This window comes from Geotrypetes seraphini, chromosome 2 (assembly GCF_902459505.1).
Source record: "Geotrypetes seraphini chromosome 2, aGeoSer1.1, whole genome shotgun sequence".
Taxonomy (NCBI): domain Eukaryota; kingdom Metazoa; phylum Chordata; class Amphibia; order Gymnophiona; family Dermophiidae; genus Geotrypetes; species Geotrypetes seraphini.
In genome coordinates, this window is record NC_047085.1 from 68,272,288 (window position 1) to 68,286,520 (window position 14,233).

At 41.6% G+C, this 14,233-nt stretch overlaps 1 protein-coding gene across 8 annotated transcripts in view; it reads right to left on the reverse strand.

Annotated features, from left to right (window-relative positions):
- Positions 1 to 14,233, reverse strand: part of VPS13B (vacuolar protein sorting 13 homolog B) — a 1,237,203-nt gene that overhangs the window by 112,236 nt on the left and 1,110,734 nt on the right. For all 8 annotated transcript variants that reach the window (XM_033933145.1, XM_033933154.1, XM_033933146.1 and 5 more), the window contains 2 exons: positions 9,742 to 9,930; positions 5,151 to 5,297 (listed from right to left, as the gene is read on the reverse strand). In XM_033933145.1, the coding sequence (XP_033789036.1) occupies positions 5,151 to 5,297; positions 9,742 to 9,930 (336 nt within the window). The remainder of the gene's footprint in view (positions 1 to 5,150; positions 5,298 to 9,741; positions 9,931 to 14,233) is intronic.

Consider the following 14,233-nt stretch of genomic DNA (forward strand, 5'->3'; position numbering starts at 1 on the left):
CCGGTGTGTCTACTCTATTGCAGATTTTGGTATCATTCACAAACAGGCAAATCTTATCTGATAGCCATTCAGCAAAGAGACCTGTTTGCTGCATGATATATGTAAAAGAAACACAGTAAGATACATAAATACAAGGAAATCTTGTTTTCCATCTCTGGGCCAAATTTATGGAATGCTCTTTCAAGAATTTTGAGATTCTGTGGAATGTTATTACAGTTCAGAAAATTACTGAAAACTCATCTTTTTGCACAAGCTTTTTTCTTTACATGAGATTAGACTAAATGCAGGTGATGTATCTTGACAAAATTCTTGGCTTTGTAAAGATATGATGAGTAGTATTCTTCTTTGCCTTCTATGTTTTCATTGGTTCAGTTTTTTATTGTTTAATATTATTGTGGAAATGTGATGTATTCCATACTGTGTATGTTTATTGTGAGTTTCTTTGGTTCAAAGCAGATTATAAATGTTTTAAATAAATAAATAGGCATTTAAACAGCTCTTATTTATTTATGTGGCTAAATGCGCATGAGTCGAGTCTCTTTCATTTGAAAGGAAGCTCTGGAATGAGAGGGCATAAGATGAAATTAAGAGGTGATAGGCTCAGAAGTAATCTAAGGAAATTGTTTTTTTTACAGAAAGGTGGATGTGTGGAACAGTCTCCCGGAGGAAGTAGTGGAGACAGAAAATGTATCTGAATTTAAGAAGGCTTGAGATAGGACATGGGATCTCTTAGAGAGAGGAAGAGATAATGGTCACTGCGGATGGGCAGACTAGATGGGCCACTAGCCTTTATCTACCATCATGTTTCTATGTAAAAGAGGGTGAGAGATACTTATACAAGTAAAACTAAAGCAAGATACTTCTCTAGCACTCCAATAACTTTCTAATGGCTGTCCCTAATTCACAGTATACTGTAACACACAGTAGCAAAGGAGAGAAATCCAATACATCTCAGGATTATTGATAGAGAAAAGACTGACAGATTGAGACATCCGGGTTTTACTTCCATTGCTTTCAATGGAAGTAAAACTAGGACGTCTCAATCCATCCTCCTTTTTCTGGAGCCTATGCAGAGAGGAAGCTTCAGCTAAGCTAATGTGTAGGCTCCTGAAAATTATTGCTATAAGCACACACAAACTATACAAGGAATAAGCAAGAGTAATAAGGACAGTTGGAGTAGGCTAGAAAGAGAGAAAATATTCTTATCGGTATATATAGTGGAAATAAACAAAGATGGTCAAGAAGATAAGGTCTCCTTTAGTGTCTGAGCCCCAGAGAGTCAGACAGAGATGAACCTTACAGTATGAACGAGAGAGATAGAAAGTATAAAGCTAAGAAATTATTAGATGAAGGTAGATGCGTATTACCTAAAGATAGTTCTGTGAAGTATAGCATGATAGTTGTCAGCAAGCACACACACAGAAGGAAAAGAGAGAATTGCATACACACAGAAAGATGGGTGGGGATTTCAGTCAGGCCAGCAGGAGCTCCCATGGACACTGACCAAAATCCCAAAGAACGTGAAAAATAGCACACCTTTTATATCTTTTTGCTTCAATAGCCTACAATGGAAAATGCCAATCAGCCTTTCCTGACCTTCAGGGTCAGATAAATAAAATGTTCCCAATCTTTGAAGTGTCAGTATTCCCATATAAATCATAACTATATTTTTGCAAAAATAATGAGCTCAAGACAACACTTTCTTGTTATAATGAAATAATGCACAGGTGTTTGTAATTCCTTGCCAAGAAAAAATTTCAAGGGTACCACTAATTGGATTTGACTATTGATGAGGCAAACCCAGGTGTTCAGAATGGGGGCAAACAACACCAAACTATTCATCATTTTGGCAGACTAGGACACATGCCCAAAAAGCCCTGTTCAGTACCTTATCTGAGGGGACAAAGCAATCTAATTAAATAACCTTGGGCCTACACTCCAGGACCCCATCAAAGAGAATGGCCTATACCAGTGGTAGGCAAACTTATTAGTAAAAAGAGCCAAAGATCAACAGTACAACGATTAAGATTTCTTTTGAGAGCCATACCCTGCGCCCGCTTGTGCTACGACGGCTATGTCAACCCAACTGACACTCCGCTCGCCCGCACATAGTCTAAATTGATTCATGGCAGAGCCTAGAAAATGACACGGGGAAAAAATTTGTCTCCGTCCCCACGAGCTCAGTCCCTGTTCCTGCAAACCATTTGATACCATCCACACAAGCCTCGAATAGTTTTATACTGAACTTATTATATTAAAGTATAAAAAGAAACAATATTCTGTACAATTGTCAATTTATAAATCAGCGTCTTCTCCTTACTTCTCCCCATTTCCCTTCAGCATCCTCAGCCCACTCTCTCTCCACTTCCCTTCAGCGCACGCACATAAAAACAAGAAAGCAATTTTATATCATTTCATTCTATTCATTCATAGAAATTAATGTCTAAATAATGCCAGTCACATAACAAAACATGATTTTACAAAAAATTCCCTGCACAGTCAAGCCTGCAAGGACTACTAGATATTTTCCAGCAGCTCCCCTCCCTCCCTCCCCCTTACCTTCGTGGCCAAGTCAAAATGATCTACTAACAATAAAATTTTTAAAACCACAAATGTTAATTATCATTTATATTCCGCGGGTTTTCAAAGAGGTCAAGGCAGATGACTTTATGCAATATCACCTCAGTAACAACTATACAAAAATAGACAAATATACCCCCTCCCTTTTTACTAAACCGCGATAGCATTTTTTAGCGCAGGGAGTTGCGCTGAATGCCCGCGCTGCTCTCGATGCTCATAGGCTCCCTGCACTAAAAATCGCTATTGTGGTTTAGTAAAAGGGGGCCATAGTGCAAAATATAGACAGCAGATATAAATTTTCAAAACGGACACATTTTGATCACTAAATTGAAAATAAAATCTATTTTCCTACCTTTGTTGTCTGGTAATTTCATCAGTCTCTGGTTGCACTTATTCTTCTGACTGTGCATCCAATATTTCTTCCCTTCTTTCAGTCTCCTGTATGCTTCCTCTCCTCCAGACCTCATTCCCTCCCCCAGCTTTTTCTTCCTTTCACCCTGCCCCCTTCTTTCTTTCTCTCTCCATGCCCCTTTTCTTTCTGTATGTCTGTATTTCTCTCTCTCTCCATGCCTCCTTTCTTTCTTTCTCCATGCCTCCTTTCTTTCTGTCTGTCTTTCTCTCTCCATGCATGCCCCCTTTCTGTTTGTCTCCCTATCTTTCTCTCTCCATGCCCCCTGTCTGTCTCCCTGTCTTTCTGTCTCCCGTCTTTCTTTCTGTCTCCCTGCCCCCCTTTCTTTCTTTCTCCCTGCTCTCCCCTAAGCCACCACCATTGGGGAACAGGCTGCCACCACCGCCGGGGAATAGACTGCCACCGCTGCCTTCAGGAAACAGGCCGTTGCCGAGTTCTGAGCTCTCCCTGGTTCCCTTCCCTGTAAAGAGGACGCTGAAGCACTGGACCGACCAACTTTCACCACCTGATATCAATTCTGACGTCGGAGAGGAAGTTCCGGGCCAGCCATGCAGCGATTGGCTGGCCCGGAACTTCCTCTCCGACGACAGGGAATTGATGTCGGGTGGCGAAAGTTGGTCGGCCTGGCGCTTCAGTGTCCTCTTTATGGAGAAGCGAAGCAGGTTGGGCACCCCTGCTCTAGCTAGCTGAGTCACACTGAAGTGGCTAAAGAGCCGGTTTGCCGACCACTGGCCTATACTAAAAGAACATGATGATGAAAAAAAGGCAGAAAATAAGTCAGATTAAAACAGTCATATGAAAAATATAAGACAGTTCAAGGAAAATAAGGCCTGCAAGCCTTGTCTAGCTCAAAAATATTCTTGTGCACAATTTCTGTTAATATTGCCATCCAGCTCCCTTGGGGATTAACCCTTTATCTCTGTTTGCTCACTGGTGCTTCAGCTAGCCAGGCCTTAGTGCATGTGTAAGAAATTGGATGTCAAAAAATGAAAAAAGTAAAAATTAAGACTGCTTATACTGCTCTTACACTCTTTCCCAATCTACCCAATATCAAATTATGCCCTCAGGAACGCCTGCCATCTTTTCGGCATTTGTAATTACATGGACGTATTAGGCTTTAAAAGATATAGAAAATGCTATATAAAATCATCATCTTACTGTCCATGGGGAGAGTGTGGCGCAGTGGTTAAAGCTACAGCCTCAGCACCCTGGGGTTGTGGGTTCAAACCCACGCTGTTCCCTGTGACCCTGGGCAAGTCACTTAATCCCCCCATTGTCCCAGGTACATTAGACAGATTGTGAGCCCACCGGGATAGACAGGGAAAAATGCTTGAGTACCTGAATAAACTCATGTAAACCGTTCTGAGCTCTCCTGGGAGAATGGTATAGAAAAAAAAAATGAATGAATGTACAGGTGGTCTTATGTAAAAAATGCTCCACTCTCACTGCTAGTACTGGGTCCAGTAATAATTAAGAGTGAAGAAACCCTTAATTCAACCTGTTCTCTGTACCCAAAATTTCTTGGAAGTCTCCTATTAGTTAGGACAAATTCTGCTTAACTTCTAAAAACTGGCAGAATCAAAGCAGCAAGTGGTAATGGCTACAGGCTATGTTTTATTCCTCTTTATTGAAATCTGATGCTCCATGGCAATAAACACACGCACATAAATTACATGCTGCATCTCCATTAAATGCAAAACACATACACATGCCTGTAAAGCTGTAGCTCTAGATCTGGTTTGCTTTTTCTGCACAAAGTGATAGCTCAGACATTATAGGATGCAAGGCAGATGTGCCTCCTCTCTCTAAGCACCTTGTACAAATTCCCTGAACAGCTTCTACAGCTATTATGGATTAGTTGGCCTATATTACAGCAGTAGACTATGAACAGATGGGGACCAGGCAGAACTAATCCTGAAATGTGTAGGGATCTGTCATAATGTCACAATTTTTTGATCCCTGCTCATTCCCAGGGCTGTATTTATGATGATTTCCTTTTTAAATTAAAACATAAAATTACTTAACTTTTTATGATTAACTTGTTTCAGTGATATATTCTCTCTTGTGATTTTTTTTTCCAGGAAGAAAACTGGGTTGAAAGAATGCTTGCATCCATCCACAGCAGAAAGACAGTTCAAAGAAATATCTCAATTGCTTTTACCTCCTCTCCAGAAAATTGTCTTGAAATGGACATTTGTGGGCTGTAGGAAACCTGGTATGCAGTGTTATTAATTATTGTCATCTTGTCTTCAATCTGCAGAATCTGAATTCCGCACTGAACCATGGATGAAATGCAGAATTGGCACAACTGGAAGAAACCACAGAAAAAAAACAGTACTTTATTTTCTAATGTTGTTAGGATACAATGCTTGTTTTCTGGTACAGATAAACAAACCACAGAGCCAGAAGTGCTAAGATGATTCTACCATTTTATATCAAGTAGGAAACTGCAAAATAATCAGACCAAGTTTTCAATTTAGCTATCGGCTACAAGGAAGTTAATCTCCATTTTAGAAAATACAAAATCAGATGTTTACAGCAAGTTTGAACTTTATTTTTTAATTTAACTAAAGCATTTATACTTTTCAGTTTCATAAATTAGTTATTACAAATAAATGCAATGCTTGCAAACTGCTGAAACTTTTCTAAAATACATTAAGTTTGTAAAAAGGTGATTTACTCTGTGTTGTTGGCAGGTATAAATGTCCATGCCTGCCACTTATACTAGTATGTTATAAAGATAAGGAGGAGCCTACTTATTTTTATAAAACTGACTTAAAATATCCACCTGAAAATGGGCATAAATTAACCTTGTAGGTTGTAAAATCAGCACTAAAAAGATCTAAACCCCAAATGATGCTATTCTTTTATTTGAATGTGTTGCTTACTAAGGGAAGTAGTTAATAAGATGTGTTACAGCCCGGAGATGAGTTATTTGCCCTTCAACAGGTGTTAAAAGGCACTAATGTATAGTATGTTATATTACTATTATTGAACTACATATTAATATGAAGTACTGCAATTTATATAATAATGAGATGCAAAACATGTAAATGCAAGCAGCATAGCTCATTACTATGTAAACGGATTCAAGTGTTAATCTTGCAGTATACCTAATTTTTACACATGTAGACCTCATGGACAATTTTATTACAGCTATTTTCTGTGTGTAAAATATGTTTTATAATTTTATAAAACCTATTTTTCTAACAGGCATGGAAATTTTTTTGGGGGGAAGGAAGGGAGAGATAAGAAGACATGGTTAGCTAGGTGTGCAAGAAATTGATAATTACTGTCTTTGGAGTTTTGTTTTGTTTTTTAAATATTACTTATTTAGATTTTATTACTATTGGAATCTCTTAATTATGATTGTAATTTCCTTTGATTTAAAATAGTAACCTCCATAAATGTGGGCTTGATGGAAAATATTGGTTGTTCTAAATATTGTTATAGATGTATTCTATTTCATTTCTTTTCTGTATTGAAAATTCCTTTCTTATACTTTGTATAATGTATAATTTTGAAAATTATAAATAAAAAAAGGAGGTATTGATGTCCCTGTATAAGATTTTGGTGAGATCTCATTTAGGATACTGTGTACCATTCTGGAGACCGCACTTTCAAAAAGATATAAACAGAATGGAGTTGATCCTGAAGAAGGCAACTAAAATGGTTGATGGGTCTACATCAGGGGTGTCCAACCTTTTGGCTTCCCTGGACCACATTGGCCGAAAAATTTATTTTTCTGAGGCCACACAAACACTAACACTAGCTGATGAGCAAAAAAAAGGTTGAGCAGGTCCCAAATTTGCAATCACTAATACAGAAGATGTACATATCTAATAATAAACCTTCATTAAAGGGACACTGTGAAGAGGAACCCAAAAAAGCAGTAATACTTACGCTGATTGAGTGATCCTCCATGTACACCGCTGACTGTGGGAGCAGCCACAGGCTTCTGCATCCCCATTCTGATAAGCAGGGATCTGCGGGGATGCTCGGGAATGCTGAATCAGCTGTCAGCAGCGCATGTGGAGGATCATTTAATCATGGTAAATATTAGTGCTTTTTGGGCCTCCCATGTTGAACTTAGGCTCCCTCAAAATGAATATCTCCCTGCTGTAGCTAGTAGAGATCTCCAAGCCTCACCAACTGAAGGCCACCTCCTCCCCATCCAACTTCCCAAGTTCTGCAGCTGGCAGCAATATTGCAGAGCTGCTGCCTTTCCTCCTCCCTGCCCCCCCCCCCCCTTGGTTTTCATGCATGCTTGGAGATTTTGAGTTACCAGACTGGAGGAAGATGTCTTCAGTTGGCAGGGCTTGGGAATCCCCATTATCTCAAGTATTTATAAATTGCACTCAGGCAGGGAGAAACTTTGGTGCCCTTCCACTAATTTTGGGCTCCTGTCCCTCCCCCAAATCAACTGTATGTGACTACGCCACTGAATACAAAAATAATTGTGATGCACATATCCCAAAGCTAACATATTTCAGTTAATAAATTAAAAATAAAACAATTTTTTCTACCTTGTCGTCTGGATGTTTTGTTTTTTCATCATCTTGATCCCAGTTTCTCTTTCTTCAACTAATTCTCTTTCCAGTGTCTGCTGTCCATTTTTTTCTCCTCTTCTCTCGTTCCATTTCCTTCTTATGCCTGTCTCCAACGTATTGATTTTTCCCTTTCAGCTATCTTAACTTTTTCTTTTCTGCCTCTGTCCACTCAAATCTTGCCTTCTTTCTCTCCCTTCTTTTTAAATGTTCAGCTACCTCTCAATTCTCCATCTTCTCTCAGTCCTTAGCTCTCCCATTTCCCTTCTCACTCCTTCCCCACTCAAATTTTGCCTTCCTTTCTCACCCTTCTTCTTTTTAAATGTTCAGCTACCTCTTAATTATCCAACTTCTCTCAGTCCCTAGCTCTCCCATTTCCCATCTCACTCCTTTCCCACTCAAATTTTGCCTTCCTTTCTCACCCTTCTTCTTTTTAAATGTTCAACTACATCTCAATTCTTTATCTTCTCTCAGTCTCTAGCTCTCCCATTTCCCATCTCACTCCTTTCCCAGCCTCCTATTCCCTACTATCTACTCTCCATTACCACATTTCTACCATTGTACTCACTGCTCTCTCACTCATCTTGTCATCTCCCTTTTGACCCATCCACATGGCTCACCACTTTCAGAATCCCTCTCTCTCTCAGGCTCTAACTCTCTGTCCCTTTCTTTCCATCCCCTAACATCATCTTATTCCAGCTCTCTTCCCTCCTGTCCTTCCATGGTTCCATCTCTCCTCCTCCTTCTCCATGGTCCAACATTTTTCTCCCTCTCTTTTCTGTTTTTCTTCTTCTCTCCCCCTTGATGCTGAACAATGAAATGGAGAAAAATAGAGAGATGCTGTATCTCTCTGCCTTCCATCCACAGGCCTAACATTTCTCCCTCCCTCCCATCCCCAAACCCAACTTCTCTCCTTTTCTCTTCCCAACTGCCCCCATCCCATCTCCCCCCCCCCCACTGCCTGCCTCCTTTCCCTAGGTCCACCATTTCTTTCTTTCTTTTCCCAACAGTTCTCCCTTCAAGTATCTCTTTCCCTCTTCCTCCACACCACCCCAGGTCCAACTTCTCTCCCTTCAGACCATTGTCCACCATCTCTCTCTCTCTCAAGTCCTCTTAAGTCTCATGCCCTTCTCTCTCCCTCCCTTCTGTGCCTCCGGTGTTTACCTTCAGGCCGGCTCCCTCCTCACTGCTGGTCATTTTTTGCTGAAAGCTGCGGGCAGCGCCTCCCTCTTAAGTCCCAACACACCCTTCTCCCTCCCTCCCTTCTGTGCTGTGGGTATTAACCATTTTGCCTGCTCCCTCCTCCATCTTGCTGCAGCGTTCGCTCAAAGCCACGGGCAACGGCTTCCATGTGCCTCCTGCGGCTGATCTGGAAGTGTTCCCTCTGATGTCGTGACATCAGAGGGAACACTTCCAGATCAGCCGCAGGAGGTGCGTGGAAGCCGCTGCTTTGAGCGAACGCTGCAGCAAGATGGAGGAGGGCGCAGGCAAAAGGGTTAACACCCATAGGCAGCAGAGGAAAACACCGCATCGCCCTTGACCGGGGTCGCACAAAATACTTCACGGGGCCGCGGGTTGGACACCCCTGGTCTACATCATAAGGCATACAGAGGCAGACTTAAAGATCTCAATATGTATACTTTGGAGGAAAGATGAGAGAGGGGTGATATGATAGAGATGCACCTATGTGGCATAAGAACACATGAGGAAGTCTCTTTCAATTGAAAGGAAACTCCAGAGTGAGAGGGCATATAATGAGGTTAAGGAGTAATCTAAGGAAATACTTTTTTACAGCAAGGGTGATAGATGTGTGGAATAGTCTCCCAGTAGAGGTGGTGGAGACAAAGACTATGTCTGAATTCAAGAAAGTGTACGACAGGCACATGGAATCTCTTAGGGAGAGGAGGAGATAGTGGATACCGCAGATGAGCAGACTGGATGGGCCATTTGGCCTTTTTCTGCTGTCACGTTTCTACATTTTTACATGATGTAAAAGTATTTTTGTTGCAGAAAGGGTTGATACCATAATTCACACAAAGTGCTGCTCTGCATAGAGAAAACTTTGGTTTTGTTTTCAAAAGCCTCAGCAACTGGACTACTACTTCCTTAAATGTTAGAAAAAAAATACTGCTTATTAAATTATCTAACAAAATATAGTTTTTTTTTCACAGTTTAAATGATCGATCATCTCAATCTTCTCCTGACCTTCTGATAACCTGGAAAGGCACCCAGTTTTATTTCTGTATCCACAAATCCTTCTTCATCTAACGTTACTACTTCATCATTATCTCCATCTTTCCATTTGGGAGATGTCATATCATGGACCAGATTGACTGCTACAGACTTGTGCACAGTGTTAGTGCTGGCCCAGTAGATTCCAATTTGAAATGCTTCCTGAAACAGAAAAATTAATGTATTTTCATTTTCATTCAGTTTTTTAAAGTAAAACCTTCTACAATAAAGTACTTACAAGGCTAGATTACCCACTGATGTAATTCCATTAGTCATAAGGTAAATTTGCTGAAAGGTTGAATTCTTCCTGTATGCAATTTTTCCAACAGGGAAGCCCCTATTACTCACTCACACCAAAATGGTAATTATCAAAGCACTCAAATGTTAGAGGCACATTACCAGTATAGTAGATCAGTGCAGCTTTATGTATGAGAAGATTATTAATGTTTTTAGATTATTTTCTGAAGTAAAAGGCTGCTTATGAGATCACTATGTCTGTATAAATGTGCGTGCATATGATACTAACTTTTTTGCTTGGTATCCTACCTATACTGAATTTCATGACATGAAAACTCTGACAGAGATTTTTTGTTTAGACCTAAGCATGAGTTTGGATTGTGGACCCCCACATGTGCACGTTGCAGAAATTAGGCTCTTATACTGTAGTTCCAGGTAGAACAACTTATACAGTAGAATCTCAGTTATCAGGCACCCATGGGGATTGGTGGATACCAGATAACTGTTTTCCCAGTTGATTGAGAGTGCTGTGTTAGAACAGATCTCAATCCCTCTCTCCCTCCTGAAGCACCAGCGCGGCAGTGGTCCTGAGTCACAAAGCCCTCCTCCGTCAAGCCCTGAAGTGGCAGAAGCATACGGCGGTCCTAAGAAATGAATCCCCTCGCTCCCTCCCTTCCTTCCCCAAAGCGCAGACAGTCAGCAGGAGGCAGCCTCAAAACAGGCTGCTCGTGGCCAGCCCCGGCAAGGCCTTTCCTCTGATACTTCTGGTGGTGGGGATATACAGGAATATGAAGATAAACTAATCTAATCTAATCTTCCATTTGTGAGTCGCACAAACCTATACAAGCTCAAGGCGACAGATCAAAGAGGAAGTTGGAAAGTAGTTGGGGATGGGGGCATGGAGAAGCAAGAGGAGGGACCTAGAAGTAGGGGGTGCTATACAGAATCTGAAACAGAGGCTGGTCTTCAGTTTTTTTCTGAATGTGGTGTAGTTTGTTTCTTTCCTGATTGCTTCTGGTAGGTCATTCCAGGTTTTTACACCCAGATAAGTTAGCATAGAGTGGAAAACTTGCTTGTAATGGAGGTATTTTGTGGATGGCAGGTTTAGTTGGATTCTGTTAAGGATTCTTTTTGATATCAACCAAACAGTAGAGAATAATTGGATGAGAGGGGCTGCTGAGTTTCCGTGTAGGAAACATGACGTTTTGAAAATTATTCGGGATGATACTGGGAGCCAGTGTAGTTGCCTGATGAAGGTTGTGATTGAATCATATTTCTGTAATTTGTAGATTAGTCTAACAGCTGTGTTCTGGATGAGCTGAAGTTTGTGGATAAGAGTGGTGTTGATGCAAGGTAGGTGGAGTTGCAATAGTTCAGTTGAGGTAAGACCATCATCTCAACGATCAGAGCAAAGTGATGTGGGTGTAAGTATGGTCTTGTGAGTCGCAGTTGACACATAGTGTAGATGGTCTTTTTCTGAAGGTTAGAGATTTGTGGTTCCATTGTGAGAGTGTTGTCTAAGATGCAACCTAGTACCTTGATGGATTTTTCCATTGTGAGAGTGATGCCTGATGAAAGAGTGAGGTTAGATATGACATTCTGTTGTGCGGTGTGGAAACCAATGGCTTTGGTCTTGGTGGCGTTCAGTTTCAACTTGTTGTTCATTGCCCAGGTTTGGATTTTATCTATGTTGTTTGAGATTTTTTTCAACAATATTAGGATGGTTATTGGATATGGGGATGAGGAGGAAGATGTCATTGTCGGTATAGGATAGTACAGTTTTGTCTTCCATTTTGATGTGTCCCAGCGAGCTCATGAATAAATTGAATACGATTGGGGATAATGGGGATCCTTGTGGGCTGAGATTTTATTAGAGTGGGTTGCAGATTCTTGGTTTGGGGGAGATGCCAGTTGTACCAGGTGAAACAGATTTTTGCTGTCAGTTGTGTTGCTTCCTAGTTTACTGGCGTAGTAATTTTTCTTGGTTTTGGATATATTGTCCTTATATTTATTTATGGCTGCTCTCCATTGTGTTCTGGTGTCTTGTTTTTCCCTCCATTTCCTCTCTAGACGTCTGCATAGTTGTTTGTCTAGGCTTACAGAATCTGTAAACCAGGGCGAAGTTTAGTTTGATTTTATTATGCGCGGGTGTTATTCATGGGGGGAGGGAGAGATTTTGACACCATGTTCCAGAAGAAATCAGGTCTTGTTTTCCTGTGGACTAGTCTTGTGTCTTTGGCGGCTTTGGAGTTCATCTCTATGTCAATTAGGTTTAAGCAGAATTCTAGGAGAAAGTGATCTGTCCATGGGACAGGGGACCATTTGGCCCTATTGACTAGGTTTGAGGGAGAGGAAGCAAACAGGTCTAGGGTATGGCCTTTTTCATGGGTGGGGCCTGAGGGTATGATTGTGATTTGGCAGTCCTCAAGTAGAGTCTTGAGTTTAGTGACTTCTTTATTTTCTGCAGATTCAAGGGGTAGGTTGATATCACCAAATATGATCAGTTTGTCATGTTGACAAGTGAGGTTTGTTATTTCCATCATTTTTGTGATGGAGTCTGAATTAGTGCTAGGGGGTCTGTAGAGTAGAAGAATTCCCACATTCTTGTGTGCGAGGTTGTGCTTGCTTTTGAGCTTGCAAGTGATGTATTCTAGGTCAGGTTGGGAGCTTGAGTCTGCCTTGGCGACGGTATATGAATTTTTGTAGATTATTGCCAGGCCGCTCCACGTTTGAGCTTTCTGGGAAGATGAAGAATGTTGCAATCCTGTGAGCAGAGATGTGGTAGTTCAGGGCTTTTAAGGTCTTTCAGCTATGTTTCTATGATGAACCTCAGAGCAATGTCCTTGGATGTGATTAGGTCATTAAGGATGAAAAGCTTGTTTATCACTGATCGAGTGTTAACATACATGCAGGGGATGGTGATTTCGTTTGGTTGAGCATTTTGTAGGTAGTGGGTTGTTGAGGGGTTTAGGATTTGTTTGTTTTCGGTGTCTGTTGTGGTTGTTTGTTCCAGAGTATGGGAAGGATATGCCGAGATTGTCCAATGTATTCTGTCAAATGGTTTTGAGTTTCTGGTGGACTAGGTCCTTGTTGCTTGTAGTTCCATGGGGGATTGGTGTTATTGTTGGGGAATAAATTGTGTAAGGCTGTGAGGGTGGAGTGGCATAGGAGAGGAAGTATAGGAATAAGAAGGGGCTTCATCATTAGGGTTGTCTTGACTGAGTATATTGTCTGTTTGTTGTTTTGTCTGTGTTGCTGCCTGTAATTCCTGACTGTTTTGAGGTTTTTTGGCTTTGTTCGTCGCAAGGGGCATCGGGGAGTGGAGCTCGTCTCCCCCGCTCTTCCCTTTTGCCTCCCTGCAGCCGCTGGGCTAGGCTGGGCTGAGGTTTTCTAATGTATTCCGTTGATTGTTCTTGAGTTTCTGGTGGACTGGGTCTTTGTTGCTTGTTGTTCCATGGGGGACTGATGTTATTGTTGGGGGATATGTTGTGTAAGGCTGTGAGGGTGGAGAGGCATAGCAGAGGAAGTATAGGAATAAGAGAGGGCTTCATCATGAGGGTAGGAGTGAGTGTTGCTGACTGGGTGAGACTTAAGGCGTTGTGTGTCTCTTATCTTGAGAGTTGATAGGTGTGGATTTGGTTAATGAATGTAGTTGTGGAGCCGGTGGTTTGTAAGGTGAAAGTGCAGCTGTGCTTGTATGGTGTGTATGTGAATGTGGGGCTGTTTGACTTCTTTTGGTTTTGTACTTCTGTATTCAGTATTCTTAGCAGTTGTCGTCTGTGTTCTTGTCTGTTTGTTGACTTTGTCTGTATCTGTTGTATGTTTTTGTTGTCTGTTGTTTTGTCTGTATTGCTGCCTGCATTCCTGACTATTTGAGCTCTTTTTGGTTTTGCTCATTGCAAGGGGCGGCAGGAGGTGGAGCTCATCTCCCACACTTTTCCCTTCTGCCTCCCCTGCAGCCGCTAATCTGTGCTGGGCTGGGGCAGCTCCCAGCAACAACAGAGCTGCCCTGAAGAATGTAGAAAATCAAAAGTTGGTGCTGCAAGGGGCGTCGGGAGGTGGAGCTCATCTCCCATGCTCTTCCCTTCTGCCTTCCCTGCAGCCGCTGGGCTGGGCTGGGCTGGGGCAGCTCCCAGCAACAACCACAGACCAGAGACGCTAGAAACTCTTGCGGGGTTACAACAGCAATGACAGAATGCACTTTTTCCATTCGACAGTGTGGAATCTG